A 19,074-nucleotide genomic window follows, 5' to 3' on the forward strand; every position below is an offset into this window, starting at 1 on the left:
TGAAAGGTGTAATTGCCTTTTAAGCAACAAAGAAAAAAAATGCAATCCTGCACTCTTCTGCTAAAATCATCAGTCTATTCAAAATTGCTCCATAGCAGATACTGATAACCACATGATTGCAAAGATCGTTTCACATGTAAAATACTTTATTTTATTTTTTTCTGTACATTAGAGTAGGGAAAGGTAAAAATCTCAGTCAGGTCATGCTATGGTAAATAAGGGTCAGAAGTATTAGATTCCAAATAAAGTTTACCTTACAGTGAGAAATCCAAAGACTGGTTGCAGCTACACCAGCATACATGCAAACTATTTTATCACTATTCTTTTAAGCCCCGATGAAGGAGTCCTTCAGAACTACCAAAACATGTTGGTGTGTTCATGGATATTTTTGATCAATTAGCCATCTTTCAATCATCTGTCTAACACTCTTTTTCTTCACGGTATGCAGCTTTGTATTACTGTCCCCGTAGAGATGACAAGTGTCAAACAGAACAGGAAAATGGGGAAGTCTTTTCACTGGGCACACAGGTAACAGAAACATGAGACCCCTCAAAGTGATGGGGAATTGGGGTAAAATCTCCCCAAAACTGAAAGAGACAGAAATAAAGACCCGACAGGAGTTAAAACACCTGTCCACGCCATTCCATTCAAAACCACATATGAAAAAGGTATGGCTGCATTCTAGCATTGCAAGCAGTTCATTAAAATGTCAACAAGCTCTCTACATGTTGAAGATGTGACAAGTCTCCGGGAACCCTGCATCATATCTACTAGGAATGCCCTAGTATATGTCTTTTTTGGAAAAAAAAAAAAAACTACAAAAACCATTCTGAAATCCCTTCTTGCCTCTTCAATTCCCTTAGATCCAGCTCATTATCTACTAGGCTCTCCTATACCAAACTCAACCAAAATAGCCACAAAGTTGATGAATGTCATCGTATCTGCAGCTAGATGTTTAGTTGCTTTAAAATGGAAAAAGACATCCCCACCATTCAGAGAGAACCTCTAAAAACACATACATGATGTTTAATATGGAATATTTAATAGCTAGGTTTAACAAATCTATTAATACATTTTAATAAAGTTTGGCGCCTCTGGCATATTATGGATTTATCCTAATTCCAATGCAGGGTATGCAATTTAGGATCTGGACACCCATGGGTACATTTTTAGGATTGTCCGGTAGGGAAGGTGGAAGGCACCTTCCTCCCTTTTTCCCACCTCTCAACTTTACTCACCTCCCCTTTTTTTTCCTCTCCCTCTCTCTCTCTCTCTCTTAATTCTTCATTCTTGCCTCTACTTCCTTCTTTGAATCTCTAACCTCTTGAATGTATATTATAGGTTACATTTTAAGATTGGATGTTAGCAGACAAACTATAACTACACCTATCTCCTAAGTATTTAAGACTTTATCAATGGCAGACTTGCAAATGTTATGTCCTTGTGCCAATTAAAAAAAGAAGTATGTTTTTTTTTTGTTTTTTTTTTTAGATTCATACTTACCTAGGTGGATGCAGCATCGGTCCGAAGCTGTATCTGTCCCCCGGCGCCTCTGCACTGAAAACCTAGCGATTGAACGTCGATCACTCAGTTTTCACAGCTCCGTGAGCAGAGAGCTGACTGTCAGTCACAGCTCTCTGCTCTTCTCCCTCCTCACTAATTGGAGCGCTGAGCTGTGGAGGGGGTGGGGCAGAGCGGGCCGTCACAAGCTCTCAGCGGCTCGCTGAGAGCCTGAGACGCACCTGGCGGATCCAAAATCCCATTGTCGGGATGACATGGTGCTTGGACTGATATCCGTGACGTCAGCAGAGAGCGGACTTCAGTCTGTTCTCTGCTTAAAATGGGTCACAGGAGTGCAAAATGAATTGTACTCCTGTGATCCATAGGAGAAGCCCAGCCAAACAAGCTTTGGCTAGACTTCTCCTTTAACTTACTGCCTTTGATTATATTGGTAATGACACTATTAAAAAACAGCTACTACTTTATAAGTTTACCTCTGCAATGTCAATTATATATATCCTTAAGGCCTCATGCACACTGGACGATTTTGGACGTTTTTACAGCAGCTGTTTTTAGCTTCAGACTTTTTTCGACAGTCGATTAACTCCCCATCATGTTATCCTATGTGTCCATTCACACGCAGGCTGTTATCCGCAGTTTTTGGCTTTTGAAAAAACCTAAAACTAGTGCATTCTGAGAGGAGTTTTTCAGTCGTTTTCAGCTGTAAAAATGCTCTAACATCAAAAAACACTGCTAAACGCCGATAAACGCTCAAAAACCTGGCTCATCGGCATTTGACGTTTTGGATCCATTGAAACAAAAAAACGCTGAAAAACGCTATTGCAAAAACATTGAAAAACTCACTGCAAAGCTACTGGCGCTTTTATAACATTATTTTAATGTACAGTGTGCATGAGGCCTTAATGTTGGATGTGTCTTTAGTATACATCATCATCTGCTCTAACAAAATGTATAACTATTGGAAAACTTTTCAATAAAAATAAAAGTTAAAAAAATGTCAATAAGTTAATGAAAAAAATACTGCAGATTCGCTTTAAAACGAGTGTTAAAAAAAAAAAAAAAAAAAAACTAAAATTGTGAGACTGCATATCACAAACTATGAGTTAAAAGAGCATAGCTTCAATGTTAGAGCAAACCTTTCCCACGTAACAACTGGCTTCAGGGGTAGGGAGAGGGTAGGCGTGCCTTCCCCCTCAATCCTATAATCAGCGCCGCCTGAACTACCTACAGCCAGGCCCAACTGCGGTCAACATGAGAGTGAGAAGGGAACGTGGATTATCCTATGCAAACAATGACTTTCATAAAGTGTACCGCATGAGATTTTTTGGAGCCTATAGTAGTACAGTAAAACCTTGGTTTGAGAGCATTTTGCAAGACAAGCAAAACTTTTTAACAAATTTTGACTTGACATACAAGCGATGTCTTGATATACAAGTAGCGGCACGTCACAACTGAGTATAAAAGAGGCGCCTCTAAGTGTAGCAATATGGTTACATTTAATGAAGGTACAACATTTAGCAACTCGCATGGTCAATGATTAAAACTGGCACATCTAAGTATGCAAGCATCCAGAGTATAGCTGTCCACATAGACCATGGGAGGCGCCACTCTTCTCTTTTAAACTGTGTAGCTCCTGCTGAATTTTGCTTCTAATCACCTTGTGGAGGCTTTCATTTGTGGATGGACATTTTATGGTTACACAACCTATCACATTGCTATAATCTTTTTATATGAACTATAAACTGAAGTATCTATGAATAAATGGTTGTGGAACGAATCATCTGAGTTTCCATTATTTCTTATGGGGGAATTTGCTTTGATATACAAGTGCGTTGGATTAGAAGCATGTTTCTGTAACAAATTATACTCGCAAGTCAAAGTTTTACTGTAGTCTGCTTTGAGTAGGTTTGCACTAACTCTAAACATTTCCTCACACTTTATGGTACGAAAAGCCTTAAAGTTTAGTTCAGATTTTATTTCTAAAAGGGAAGAACGTCTACAGCTAGAGTCCTACTAGACAGTTATTACTGTTGTGCCTTTTGCATGCTAGCTTCTATTCCATATTTTTGCTATTATATTAAATGTAGAGATTTGCAGTTGAGCTACAAGAGAGCGTAGATCAGACACTCAAAAAAGCTTTCTCACTGCCAAGGAACTGCTGAGATATAGACAGAGGCTCTATACAATCACTCTGCCTTATAGATATGAGATATCAGACACACAGTGGCTACATCATTTTTAGTGAGTCACAGACTTGCATATTGAAAATGAGCAGTAAAGCAAACACCGTGAATCTCTACAATATACACAGAAACTACCGCTAAACACACTTTAATGCTATAAAAGCCAACTAATCAAACAGCGATCATTCTTACATCTACATGTACCCACTTTCTTCCCTCTAGTGAAAACAATGTAACTATAAAACAATATGAAAACAATATATTGCCATCTAAATGCTGTTATCTTTTGTAGAATTTAAATTCTGCAGCTGTTGAAGATATGTTACAACTAAGCAATCCTCACTTGGAGGTTGATTGCGTTGAGATATTTTCTATAAAATTTTGGACCATTGATAATATTATTTAGATCAGACTCATCTCTATTATATGTATATCTAAAAAAAAAAAATAATTGAAAAAAAAAAAAAACTATACAAACTCCCTGTAAGTACTGATGTATATAGCGGCTACCCCACTGGGGTAAAATCTCACTCACCTCTGTAAGGAACACGCAGAGGTCCTTGAAGGGCTGTAGTAAACTTGCATCTCTGACTTTCTTGATCACCAGCACACTTTTGGGTGGTTTGTTCCACGTTAGTAGCTGGCTCGCTGGGTCCTGGATATGCCTGGTAAAACAACAAAAGATCTTACTTTCTGAAACTTACTGTCTAATAGACCGTTACTCCTAGAAAAAAAAAAAAAAAAAAAAAAGATGTTTTGTTAGCAGTTTCGCTGCTCTTGCCTACTGAGACTCGAACAGCAAAGCTGGATGAAGACACGACGTTCCCGTCCAAGCAACAAATTAGATGTCCCTGTTAACTCATAATCTGCCAGAACACTAAAAAGTGGAATATTATTGGTGGCTATGAAACTAGAAAGAGAACACTCATTTAGTTCCTTTGAATTTACAGAAGGTAGGTAAACAAAAAACTGAGTCCACCGTACAGCTTCACTGGTCGCGCCTTCACTTCCTCAAACAACCTTGAGCAGTGGCAGCTCAGCGATGTGATTTGTCTTATGAAAAAGTCAACATATCTGTCTGGAAAGTAGATGCTAGACATCTCCTCAATGTAATGGGCAAGTCAAAACTTCAGATAAAAGGCATGAGAAAAAAATGACAAGAGCAAAACCTGCTTTGCAATTAAAGAAGACAGGCAGCAAGTGAATGATACAAGATATGTGTGTGATGGGCTAAATGTGTTCAGCCTTGATTGGTCTAATGGACTTATAATGTGGAACGTTTAGGAGAAAGGTCTCAGGAGCCAATCAGAATGCGAGGAACAGTCAGCGAACCACTTTTGTAACTGAAACATCTGGTTAAGTCAGATTACACTGAAGACTACTACATGTATCAAAATATCTAAAAGAAAAACTGTACAAAAACATTGAAGGGCAGTAAACCTATATTATAATGGGATATATAAAAGAGCAATCAAAAAACAGTATATAAAATAATGTATAAATGTAAACTAAACATGGCTTACTTCTTCCCCACAATTTAGTTGAGGGAGACTTCAGACTACAAGCCATACCTAACCCAAAATGGCTGGCAATCTGAATAAGGGTCTGTGTTTAGCCTTGCAGCATAGAAAGGCTATGGCAAATATTTATAATATGTACAGATGTGGGTATGATCAGACATTTGGGGGGTATGACATTTATATTTTGGGTTTAATGCAGATTTATGAAATAGCAGCAAGGATGACCAAATACACTGTATATAAAAGAAACAGAGTCCAATCTGCAGCACTTTATGCTTAATTTTCTATCTTCCTAATGCATTCATCAGTACAAAAGTTTTGGACCCCACAAGGATCCTTCACCAGGTACAAGAAGCATAAAACAGCATAAGAGCCCTTGCACACTGGGGCGGGGGGCGGCGTCGGCGGTAAAACGCCGCTATTATTAGCAGCGTTTTACCGTCGGTATGCGGCCGCTAGCGGGGCGGTTTTACCCCCGCTAGCGGCCGAGAAAGGGTTAAATACCACCGCAAAGCGCCTCTGCAGAGGCGCTTTGCCGGCGGTATAGCCGCGCCGTCCCATTGATTTCAATGGGCAGGAGCGGTAAGGGAGCGGTAAGGGAGCGGTATACACACCGCTCCTTCACCGCTCCGAAGATGCTGCTGGCAGGACATTTTTTACCGTCCTGCCAGCGCATCGCTCCAGTGTGCAAGCCCTCGGGGCTTTCACACTGGAATGAAAGCAGCGGCACTTTCGGGGCGGTTTGCAGGCGCTATTATTAGCGCAATAGCGCCTGCAAACCGCCCCAGTGTGCAAGGGCTCTTACATAAACATGCATTTAAATCTGATCCTCAATTGACCAGGAATAAGAAGCAGCTGACATGCATTTATTCACAGATTTTGCACCAGCTAACAATTCCTAGGAGATACTACAATATTACCAGAACATTACCTCTGTACCTAAAAATCAAACAAAAAACAAACCAACATGTATCCTAAAACAATTTAAATAATAATAATAAAAAAAAGATGCAAATCATAATCCCTATTCAAACCTTTAGGCATTAAAACCGGTACATGATCTATTACCATAAACCTGAGTTGGGCTTGTGAATGTCCGCATTGTTTGTAATGCCGTGCTACTGGTAAATCAGAGGGGCTCTAATAGAAGATATCTGTTGTGAAACAGGTCATCTATTAGGATGAATTCACAGAAAAACGCAGAGCAAGCCGGAACAATGCACCGTTCCGGCCACTCTGCATTGCCGGGTGTGCTAGGGGGCAGTGTGATGCGTGATTTAGTGCCTCACACAGCTCTTTTTTTTTTTGGTACAAACTTTGTGTGATGGGCTGCCTGACACTGCGGTGCGATTCTGCCCAATGCGCTGTGATAAAATGCAGCATGTCTGCATTGTAGCGCAGTGCTAGGCTGCTGTACAGTGTGAATGGGACACACAGGAAACAACTGTTTTCTGTGTGTCCTTGTGGTGACAAAAGTTTTACCATGAGGCAAAACGTCTGTTATCGCATATAGTGTGAATTGACTCTTAGATCCCCTAAATCTGATTTGAGGAGAGAGGGCAATAAAATAAACTGAAGTCAGATGGATTTGCGCTCTTTGACACTTTAATGCCTAAAGTTTTAAATAGGGATTAATTGCAATTTTTTTTTTTTTTTTTAAGGATACATGATGGTTATACTTTGTTTACATATTTTTAGTGTGTTAATTTTTTCAGCAACTTGGGCACAGGTCTTCTATTTGATCAGACTGCATGAGCCAGTCTTCGCTCCCCACGTGCATCAATGAGCCTTGGCTGCCAATGACCCAGTCACAAATTTTCCTTCTTTGGATCACTTTTGGTAGTTCCTAACTACTGCAGGCCAGGAACATCCCACAAAAGGTGCAGTTTTGGAGCTGCTCTGACCCAGTTATCTAGCCATTACAATTTGGCCTCTTTCAAAGCCGATCAGATCCTTACTCCATGTTTTCTGCTTTCAAAGACATCGACTCCAGAGACAACATGTTCACTTTCTGCCCAATATATCCCACCTACTTTCAAATGCCATTGATAATTATTTTAATTCACTTTACCTGTAAGTGGTGTGTGTGTGTGTGTGTGTGTGTGTGTGTGTGTGTGTGTGTGTGTGTGTGTGTGTGTGTGTGTATATATATATATATATATATACATACACACACACACACACACACACACACACACACACACACACACACACACACAGTCATGGCCGAAATTGTTGGCACCCCAGAAATGTTTCCAGAAAATCAAGTATTTCTCACAGAAAAGTATTGCAGTAACACGTTTTGCTATACACATGTTTATTCCCTTTGTGTGTATTGGAACAAAACAAAAAAAGGAGGAAAAAAAGCAAATTGGACATAATGTCACACAAAACTCCAAAAATGGGCTGGACAAAATTCTTGGCACCCTTAACTTAATAATTTGGTTGCACACCCTTTGTAAAAAAATAACTGAAATCAGTCGCTTCCTATAACCAATAGCAATTTTAAGATCTCTCCACAGGTGTTCAATGGGATTTAGATCTGGGCTCATTGCTGGCCACTTTAGAACTCTCCAGCGCTTTGTTACCATCCATTTCTGGGTGCTTTTTGACGTATGTTCGGGGTAATTGTCCTGCTGGAAGACCCAAGATCTCTGACGCAAACCCAGCTTTCTGACACTGGGCTCTAAAGTGCGACCCAAAATCCTTTGGTAAACCTCAGATTTCATGATGCCTTGCACACATTCAAGGCACCCAGTGCCAGAGGCAGCAAAACAACCCCAAAACATCATTGAACCTCCACCATATTTCACTGTAGGTACTGTGTTCTTTTCTTTGTAGGCCTCATTCCGTTTTCGGTAAACAGTAGAATGATGTGCTTTACCAAAAAGCTCTATCATGGTCTCATTTGTCCACAAGACGTTTTCCCAGAAGGATTTTGGCAAACTGTAGTCTTGCTTTTTTAGGTCTCTGTGTCAGCAGTGGGGTCATCCTGGGTCTCCTGCCATAGCGTTTCATTCCATTTAAATGTTGACGGATAGTTCGCGCTGACACTGATGCCCCCTGAGCCTGCAGGGCAGCTTGAATTTCTTTGGAAATTGCTTGGGGCTGCTTATCCACCATCCGAACTATCCTGCGTTGCAACCTTTCATCAATTTTTCTCTTCCGTCCACGCCCAGAGAGATTAGCTACAGTGCTGTGGGTTGCAAACTTCTTGACAATGTTGCGCACTGTGGACAAAGGCAAATCTAGATCTCTAGAGATGGACTTGTAACCTTGAGATTATTGATATTTTTCCACAATCTTGGTTCTCAAGTCATCAGACAGTTCTCTTCTCCTCTTTCTGTTGCCCATGCTTAGTGTGGCACACACAGACACACAATGCAAAGACTAAAGCAGGCCATACATGGTCGAATTTCAAACAAATTTTCTCTTTTCAAAATCAGAAAGTTTGCTTTTTTTGTGATCCGATGGTGCCACCATTGATTTTCGAAATTCGGCCGACCAAGCCTTCAATTTGACCTCATGTTGCTACAGAAAATCATTTTTCTTTTCTCTCCGTAAATTTTCTTTTCTTATTACATTTCTTGCACGATTCTCCCATCATTTATTAGAAAATCGTTTGTTTTTCTAAAAATTTCCAACATGTCCGATTCCTCAAATTTAATTGCCGCACGAAAAATCGGCCGTTGCTGCAGCCCACTAATGGTGCGAAATTTGTAAGAAAATTCTTAGGTACCATTTTCGAAAGAAAATCCTTTAAAAATTCGAACAGTGTATGGCCGGCATAATTGAACTTCTCTCCTTTTTATCTGCTTTCAGGTGCGATTTTTATATTGCCCACATCTGTTACTTGCCCCAGGTGAGTTTAAAGGAGCATCACATGCTTGAAACAATCTTATTTATCCACAATTTTGAAAGGGTGCCAAGAATTTTGACCAACCAATTTTTGGAATTTTGTGTGACATTATGTCCAATTTACTTTTTTTCCTCCCTTTTTTTGTTTTATTCCAATACACACAAAGGGAATAAACGTGTATAGCAAAACATGTGTTACTGCAATACTTTTCTGTGAGAAATACTTGATTTTCTGGAAACATTTCTGGGGTGCCAACAATTTCGGCCATGACTGTATGTGTGTATATATATATATATATATATATATACACACATATACATACATATATACACACACACACACACACACACACACACACACATACACTGGGGAAAATTATTATTTGATCTCCTGCAGATTTTGTCCCCTTACACAGAAATGAAGGGTCTATAATTTTTTATCATAGATGTATTTTAAATAATAGACACAGAATATCATTCAAAAATCCAGAAGAAAACGGAGCTGCAGTTCAGTGAGTAAAATAAGTATTTGATCACCAAGCAAAACATGACTTCGTACTTGGTGGAGAACCCCTTGTTGGCAAGCACGGAGGTAAGAGGTTTCTTGTAGTTAGTGACCAGGTTTGCATGCATCTCAAGAGGGATTTTGGTCCAGTCTTCTTTACAGATCTTCTCTAAATCCTTTGATTTGCCAAGCAACAGCCAAGAAACCTAAGTCTCAGCTCCCCCATAAATTTTCTCTAGGATTAAAGAAGAGCTCCACCCAAAAGTGGAACTTCCGCTTAATTGACAGGTCCCCTTCCCCACTTCCGGGAGTTCAGTCCCCCTCCTCCTTCCTCCGCCGCGACAATCCAAAAGCACAGCGCGCTTCACGCATGCACAGTAGGGAACAGGCCGTGAAGCTGAAATGGCTTCACTGCCAGGTTCCCTTACCTGAAATGGTGGTGGATGCACCAGACGGTCGATCTGAAGATCGGCTGGGGTGCCAACATCACAGGCTCCCTGTACAGGTAAGTGTCCATATAGTAAAAGTCAGCACCTACAGCATTTGTAGCTGCTGACTTTTCATTTTTTTCACCAAGGCGGAACTCCGCTTTAAGGCCTGGAGACTGGCTAGGCCACTCCATGACCTCAATGTGCTTCTTCTTGAGCCACTCCTGTGTTGCCTTGATGGTATGTTTTGGGTCATTGTCATGCTGGAAGATCCATCCATGACCCATCTTCAGTGTTCTGGCTGAGGGAAGGTGGTTCTGATCCAAGATTTTACAATACATGGCCCCGTTTATTGGCCCCTCAATGCGGCAAAGTTGGCCTGTACCTTTAGCAGAGAAAAATCCCCAAAGCATAATGTTTCCATCTCCGTGCTTGACTGTAGAGATGGTGTTCTTAGGGTCATAGTCACCATATTTCTTCCTCCAAACACAGCTAGTCGAGTTAATGCCAAATACCTCAATTATGGTCTCATCTGACTAATCCTTTTCGGAATCATTTAGATGTTCCTTGGGAAAATTTCAGACGGGCCTGTACATGTGCCTTCTTGAGGAGGAGGACCTTGCAGGTGCTGCAGGATTGCAATCCATGGCGGCGTATTGTGTTACCAATGGTTTGTTTGGTGACTGTGGTCCCAACTGCCTTGAGATCATTCACAAGCTCCTCCCGTGTAGTTCTAGGCTGATCCCTTTTCTCATGATCATCCTTACCCCATAAGGCGAAATCATGCATGGAGCTGGAGACCGAGGGCAATTGATGGTTATTTTGTATTTCTTCCAATTGTGAATAATCGCTCAAACAGTTGTCTCCTTCTCACCAAGCTTCTTGCTGATGGTCTTGTAGCCCATTCCAGCCTTATGCAGGTCTATTTTTATGTTCCTGATGTCCTGTGACAGCTTTTTTTGGTCTTGCTTATATTGGGGAGGTTTGAATGGGAGAGAGATTCTGTGGAGAGTTGTTAGGAGCACCTTCTTAAATTGACAGGACTAATCTGTGTACTACGTGAGCGCATACTGTAGCCAGTCTGTGGGAGCCAGTATTGTTTTCATAGGGGATCAAATATTTATTTTACTCACTGAACTGCAACTCAATTTATAACATTTGTATTGTTTTTTTCTGGATTTTTGGTTGCTATTTTGTCTCTATCATTTAAAATACACCTATGATAAAAATTATAAACCCTTCAATTTTTTTGTAAGCGGGCAAACTTCAAAAATTTCAAACTTCAACAAAATCTTCAGGGGATCAAATAATTATTTTCCATACTGTACATATGCTTACACACACATACAATATATCAAATAAAATCGGGAGTCAGGGCTCAAGAAGGGTGTGTATGCCAGCCAGTCTGCAACCCTGCCAATGTACTGACGTCTGTACAGACACCTGGAGCAAATTTGTTTTGAGTAGTATTGCGAATCCAAATTTTTCTGCATGTTGAAGGAGTTTAGACTCCATTTCACTGTAGGCACACTCTGTACATACTGAGCTACTCACCCCAAGGCTTGTACAGATATCTATCTATATCTATCTCTCTATTTATTTATATTTATGACCAGCAGTGAGTGACCTAGCATTTCTTGCAGCACCGGGCCCTTGTGTGGAATCGCAATCAGGATGCTACCTGCATGGGGTTTGCATGTCCTTACTGCGTAGTCTCCCTCTAGGTAGATTATTTTCTTCTCACGCCAAAGACAAGCCTGAAGGTTAATTGGCTTCTGTCTAAACTGGCCCTAGTATGTGTATTTATGAATGTGAGTTAGGAACCTTAGATTGTAAGCTCCTTGAGGGCAGGGACTGATGTGAATGTACACATGTAAAGTACTAGCAAAATTGTCAGCAATATATAAATACCTATACTAAAAAAACAGCTCCAAAAGATGGATATGACACTTGTGAAATGTATCTTTTTTCCCCCTATGGATACAGAAATTCGGGAATAAGCCAAGGGTAAGGCAAGCCATAGATGATTCGATTTTCTTACGTTACTAGGAAGAAAATGGCTTTATTCCCCTTATTCATTATTGATCAGTATTTATATATCACAAAGGATTGACACGGCACTTAAAGAGGAAGTAAACCCTGATGGGTTTTACTTACTTGTTATTTCCCTGCAAAAGTAAAGCATAATGGGCTAGTATGCATTGCATACTAGCCCATTATGTGTCACTTACCTGAAAACGAAGAATGCAATGTCACCGCTGTCTGGAAGCGTCCATCTTCACCCCTCTTCCTTCCGGAGCCACGGACTCTGGCTCTGACTGGCTGGAATCGCATGACGTCACTCCTGTGCATGCACGTGGGAGCCGCCAGTCACGGCATGATCCCTTTAGAAGCGACGCGATCGTGCCCTTTCTAAAGTGTGCATGTGCCGATGAGGTTGGCGCATGCGTATATTGTAGATATCTCCCAAACCGTGCAGGTTTAGGAGATATTTCCAGCACGTACTGGTAAGCCTTAACCCCTTCCCGCCGACCGTACGCAGATGTGCGTAATCGGCTTTCCGGGGTTATACCGGGATGATGCCTGCAGCTGCAGGCATCATCCCGGTACCATTGTTTACAGCGGGCAATCGGCTATCCGAGTATAACAACCGAAGCGGCTAAAAGCCGCTCGGCTGTTATACCGGAGGAGCGGGAGGGGACATCCCCCCCCTCCCGCCGCTCTTACAGGGCCTCCCGTGTGATCGGGAGGCCCGGTGTCCAATCGGCTGCCTCCAGCGGCTGGGGGCGGGCTGGAACGAAGCTGTGGGCGGCTTCGTTCCAGCCTTCTCATTGTAAACGCGGAAGCAACATCATGACGTCACTTCCTGTTTACTCGGCTGCCAATGGCGCCGGTTTTAAAAAATATATACAGTGTTCAGAATCGCCGTTTTCAGCGATCTGAATACTTTGAAGTACAAAGGAGGGATCGGGGGTCTTTTAGACCCCCGATCCCTCCATAAATAGTACCCGTCACCACCTATTACTGTCACAAGGGATGTTTACATTCCTTGTGACAGCAATAAAAGTAAAAAAAAAAAAAAAAAAAAAAAAAATATTTTAAACACAATTTATAAGTATAAAAATAAAATAAATAATAAAAAAAAAATTTTAAAGCGTCCCCGCGAGCTTGCGCAGCGAAGAAAACGCATACGGAAGTCGTGCCCGCATATGTAAACGGTGTTCAAATCACACATGTGGGGTATCGCCGCGATCGTCAGAGGGAGAGCAATAATTCTAGCCCTAGACCTCCTCTGTAACTCAAACCTGGTAACCGTAAAAAAAATTTAAAGCGTACCGTAGTTTGTCGCCATTCCACGAGTGCGTGCAATTAGAAAGGGTGACATGTTTGGCATCTATTTACTCGGCGTAACATCATCTTTCACATTATACAAAAAAATTGGGGTAACTTTACTGTTTGGATTTTTTTAAATTCATGAAAGTGTCCCTTTTCCAAAAATTTGCGTTTAAAACACCGCTGCACAAATACCGTGTGATATAAAATATTGCAACAATCTCCATTTTATTCTCTAGATTCTCTGCTAAAAAAAATATATATAATGTTTGGGAACTCTAAGTAATTTTCTAGCAAAAAATACGGATTTTAACTTGTAAACACCAAATTTCAAAAATAGGCTTAGTCATGAAAGGGTTAATATAGGCTTACCTGTAGGTAAACGTGGTTGTACAGAGTTTACAAACACTAACATATTGTACATTCCCATCAGTACCTGCCTCAAGCTGTTCACAATCTAAGGTTCCTACACACACAGCTATTTTTTTTCTTTGTTTAGGAGCCAAATAAGCTTACAATCCAAAGTCCAAAGAGCTGCTATACATATACACATTTGCTAGGACCGGCTTAGTTGGAGGACACCCACATAAACAGAGGGAGAACCAAAACTAACAGATGTTGTTCTTGATGGGAACTGAACCCAGGACCCCAGTGCTTCCAGTGTTGTGTCAATGAGAAGGGTACATTTTTCTCCACACAAAGAATAGCTGTACTGTGTAAATGACTGCATTCATAACTGATATGAAGGGATTATGGCACGATTCCGCTTTTGTGTGGTACAAAAGACTCCAGTTTTACCATTTAGTGTGCCTCAGCTGGCTTTCGCTCAATTGAAATAACAAAATCATCTGCTATGACATTTAGAGAGGATTTTATTATCGTATCAGAAATCATAATGGGATGAAGTTGATGTACCCACACTGAACATTTTAAAACAACAGAATAGACCTCTGAAAACACTTCATAGCAGATCACTGAGGCGACACACTTTTAGTTGCTGGCAGTTCTGATTGGTCAGACAGCATGAAAGAACACACAACTTGTCCGAGAATTTTCTGACCTGTTTAACTGACTCTTCATTGGTCAGCACTGCGCTGATGAGATCATTTCCACACGTCGCTGGACTGTCCCACCACTGTGAGGGCAATTATTGCATCTCGTGTTTAGACATCTTAGGATTGGGATCTGATTGCCAGCAGTTGGACAACCAGAGTTTTGAATGATGCTCCATCCAGCGACATATCTGCTATTTTGTGCACGCGGGCTGTACACGTCAAAACTGCTCCTCTCCCCGTACAAGTCAGCGGGAACACAAAAGCATTTAAAGAAGGCAGCCAAATGAAGGTCAGAAGGCGGTCAAGTGCACCACTGAACGAATTCTACATCAGGGCTTGATAAATTTGCTTTGAATCTCTGCGCCAGCTAAAAAAGTTAGGAGACAGATTTTTTGTGCTGTGGCAAAAGTGGGCATGGCTAAATGTAACAGTGGGAGGGCTTAAGGGGCATGAATAAACCACACACACACACACACACACGATTTCCTTCCAAGCACTATTACTACCTTTATACCCCCTAGATGATACCACCTGCACTGTTACCATATTCACTCTAAATACATCTAGTATCACTGTGACCCCTCTACATCCCAGATACCTTCGGCACTGTGACCTCACTACACCCCAGATACCCCCACAACTGTGACTTCACTACACCCCAGATACCCCCACAACTGTGACTTCACTACACCCCAGATACCCCCACAACTGTGACCTCACTACACCCCAGATACCCCCACAACTGTGACCTCACTACACCCCAGATACCCCCACAACTGTGACTTCACTACACCCCAGATACCCCCACAACTGTGACTTCACTACACCCCAGATACCCCCACAACTGTGACCTCACTACACCCCAGATACCCCCACAACTGTGACCTCACTACACCCCAGATACCCCCACAACTGTGACCTCACTACACCCCAGATACCTTCAGCACTGTGACCCCTCTAACCCTCATGATACCACCTGCACCATCACCACTCTACCTCCCAGATACTTTGACTCCTATAAACATTCCTCCCAAATACACCCTGCACTGTCATCCCTCTTCCAATTTATACCCCCCCACAGACACACACACCAATACCCCCTGCACTGTGACCTATTTCCCCCATGGTAATGACCCCTCTACCCATTTCTTCCCTCCGATACCCCACGCAATGTGACCCCACTACCAATTTCCCCCATACCAACCACAATGTGATCCCCTCGACCCACCCCTCTATGCCCCTGATACCTCTAGCACTATGACCATGCAAGATACCCCCAGTACCCCATCCCCCAGTGCTGTTATCCTTTCTAAGCAATGCATTCTTTTCTAATGCAGATACATTGGTGCAGAAGTGGGGGATAGACAAGCCCTGCAGCATTAGTGGAACTCCCTAGAATCTCCTCAGAGGGCTTCCCAAGCCCAGAGGTGCCCACGCACAGCGAGTTTAGTCAAAGTTCTTCCAGGGCTGGTCCCCGGATTTGCAGCAGCGCTGCTGCATTTCAAATTTCCTGCCCACACACACACACACACAGCACTGGCTGTACGCAGCAGCTTGCAGTGTGGGCAGACACAGGGGAATACGGATGGGGAGTGGAGCAAATCCCCTTTCCCTACTCTTCCATTCACATGGGGAAGCAGCTCTGCCCTACTCACAGCTTAGCCTTGGCAGCTGCAGTCAGAGCTCCCCTGCAAGATACAGAGCTAATGCGTGGGGTAATCAGGCTCTGTTAACATGGTGTTTTTTGAATAGCGGGTTAAATTGCAGTGATTTTGCCCACGATTTCAAACGTGCTGTTAAAATGTTAAATCACACATCAGCGTGTCCAGGTGGCATTCATTTCAATGGCACCTAAAAACACAGGGTGATCCTGCTGTGACTGCAGCGTGACAATCCCGGCAGAATCGGCCAGTGTTTTTAGGTGCCATTGAGTGTCCACTCGCGATTAAAAATGCCTATATGTGAGCAGAGCCATGTGCCTATGGGGCTGACAAACGCCCAGGCGCCAGGATGCAATTTTTAGTCACCATGGCGACCTGACGCATTCCAGAAGTGTCTTAAATTTATCTCAAATGCAAGAGGAATGCATCCCAAGGCACGCAGCATTCACCCTTCACCACAAGGCCTAGGAGGCAGTAATGAGGAGCAAGGTACCATAGATGGACCGATTATCACATATGATCCTTCAATATATTATTCAACAGAACATATATGTGGCCCACTGTTTGCGGACCAAAGTCTTGTACACACGGGCCAAAAATCATCTAAAATCAGTTGGTTCAGCAGGAACTGGCCAACTTTAAACTGTCAGCATCCGATCAACTCTGGCAGCCAATGGCTGAGATCGCTGATCAGTGTTTTCTGGTGGGGGGTAGAGCTGCACGATTCTGGCTAAAATTAGAATCGTGATTTTTTTGCTTAGAAGATAGATCATGATTCTCTCGGAGTAACATTAAACAAAATAATTGGGCTAACTTTACTGTTTTTTTTTTTTATTCATTGAAGTGTACTTTTCCCAAAAAATTGCGTTTGAAAGACCACTGTGCAAATACAGTGTGACATAAAATATTGCAACAATCCCCATTTTATTTCCTAGGGTCTCTGCTAATTATTTATATATATATATATATATATATATATATATATATATATATATATATATATATATATATATATATATATATATATATAATGTTTGGGGGTTCCGAGTAATTTTCTAGCAAAAAAATCTGATTTTAACTGTAAGAAAGAAGTGTCAGAAAAAGGTTTAGACTTTAAGTGGTTAAACTTCCTGCATATTCACACAGTAGTTTCATCCCTTTGATCTAAGTCAGAAGAGTTACAATGTTGTTAAAATCTTGGCAGAATGCCCCACTGCCAGAGTAAGCAGAGAACTCTATACTTGTAACATGAAAGAATCCATACACTCCACAACAAAGATGTCAGAGGGGGGGGGGGGGGTGAATGGAGATCCTGATCTTTTAATGATTAATTGTGCAGCTCTAGTGGGGGGGGGGGGGTTGGGCAGTCCTCCTGTCAGAACACAATAGCACAGCGGGAGAAATCGCTGCACCAACATTGCTCTGAGTATGGCGATCTTTCTTTTTTTTTTTGTTCTGTGTTGAACAGAAGAAAACTACTAGTATGTGCCATACTAGGCCTCATGCACACTGGATGTTATAAAAATGCCAGTAGCGTTAGCTGTAGAAAGCTGCAGAAGGAGTTTTACAGCATTTTTGCAGTGGCATTTTTCAGTGTTTTTAGCAAAACTATACTCCCACAACAGCTTATGGCTCAAAAACGCTAATAAACGCTGAATAGTCATATTTTTCAGCGCTTTTGTCAGAGTGTTTTTACAGCTGAAAAACTCCTCTTAAGGCTAGGTTCACACTGGTGTGATTGCAGATATTGCAGGCGATTGGCACCGCATACCTGTCTACATCACATGCGATGTCCGTGCGTTGAGATTTCAGCCATACAGCTTGTATGGCTGAAATCGCATTTCATCCGCACCAAAATGGTGCAGAACCCTTCTATTCCTCCGCACCCGAATCACATTGCATGAGTGTTCACACCCATGTGATGCGATTCTGGCAATCGCACTGCATTCTGTTTCGGGTTGTCGTTAACATAACATTGACACCCACAGCAGATTGCATGGACGCCATGCGATTTGTTAGAGTGCGATGCGGGGAAATGCAGCGAATCTTGCACGTTTCCTGCATCGCATTAGTGTGAGATGAGACTCAAACCCACTAGTTCTGGGTTTATTTCCAGCCAGAAAACGCTGATAACAACCTATGTGTGTGTGGACAGTTGGACACATAGGATAACATGCTGAGGAGTTTACTGGCTGTATAAAAAAAAAAAAAAATGCCTGAAGCCAAAAACAGCAGCTGTGGAAATGTCCAGTATGCACCATGCCTAACCTTATCAATGTAATCTCCCTGATAATTGGGTTGTGTTTGTGAACCACAATTAACAGTACTAACATACACACATGGTGGATACTTGTGTAGACCAGAGTCACCCAGACAAAGCAATAATCAGCTGCAGCTGAAAGGACCTCACACTTCATGTCACAGACAGAAGTTGCTCATGGACTCTTGTGACAAGACCATCTGACACAAGGGACAAACCTGAAGTGACATGACCTGCTGTTGGGACCGCCAAACCTGATCATTTATTTCTGTATTTATTTCTATTCTCTTCACTTTACAGAGAATACAGCAAGAGAAGTGAGAATCCACAGTGGGAAAAGGCAGATGGAGGAATGTCAGTGGGAAAGTCCCACCACTGGGGTCCTCTAGATGTAGAAGAAGCCTAAAGCTGACCATAGTTGCCACAGATTACTCTCTTTTTTTTTTTTTGATCATCCAGCGGGGAAACAAACTGATTCCTCGATCCACAAGCGAGGTAGGTGAGGAATCCTCCCCGCTTGGACATTGTATTCTGTATTCATTAGCTGCAGCCAACAATCGAGGGAACACTTCCAAAATGCCCGTTAGAAGTCGGTCTCGACTGACTTATTTCGATTAGGCAGGAGCGGATACACATATAAATATAAAAATACAGCTTCATTATCAGTTTAAAAATAAAGGTAAACTAGAAAGCTAAAAGGTTCACTGCTCATTTCTTTTTATATACCAACAGAAGGATAGCAATGTTTAA

At 41.9% G+C, this 19,074-nt stretch overlaps 1 protein-coding gene across 6 annotated transcripts in view; it reads right to left on the reverse strand.

Moving 5' to 3' along the window:
- Window positions 1–19,074, reverse strand: part of NADK (NAD kinase) — a 162,240-nt gene that overhangs the window by 26,452 nt on the left and 116,714 nt on the right. For all 6 annotated transcript variants that reach the window (XM_073602964.1, XM_073602967.1, XM_073602966.1 and 3 more), the window contains one exon: window positions 4,240–4,369. In XM_073602964.1, the coding sequence (XP_073459065.1) occupies window positions 4,240–4,369 (130 nt within the window). The remainder of the gene's footprint in view (window positions 1–4,239; window positions 4,370–19,074) is intronic.

The sequence above is a fragment of the Aquarana catesbeiana genome, linkage group LG10, assembly GCF_042186555.1.
Source record: "Aquarana catesbeiana isolate 2022-GZ linkage group LG10, ASM4218655v1, whole genome shotgun sequence".
NCBI lineage: Eukaryota > Metazoa > Chordata > Amphibia > Anura > Ranidae > Aquarana > Aquarana catesbeiana.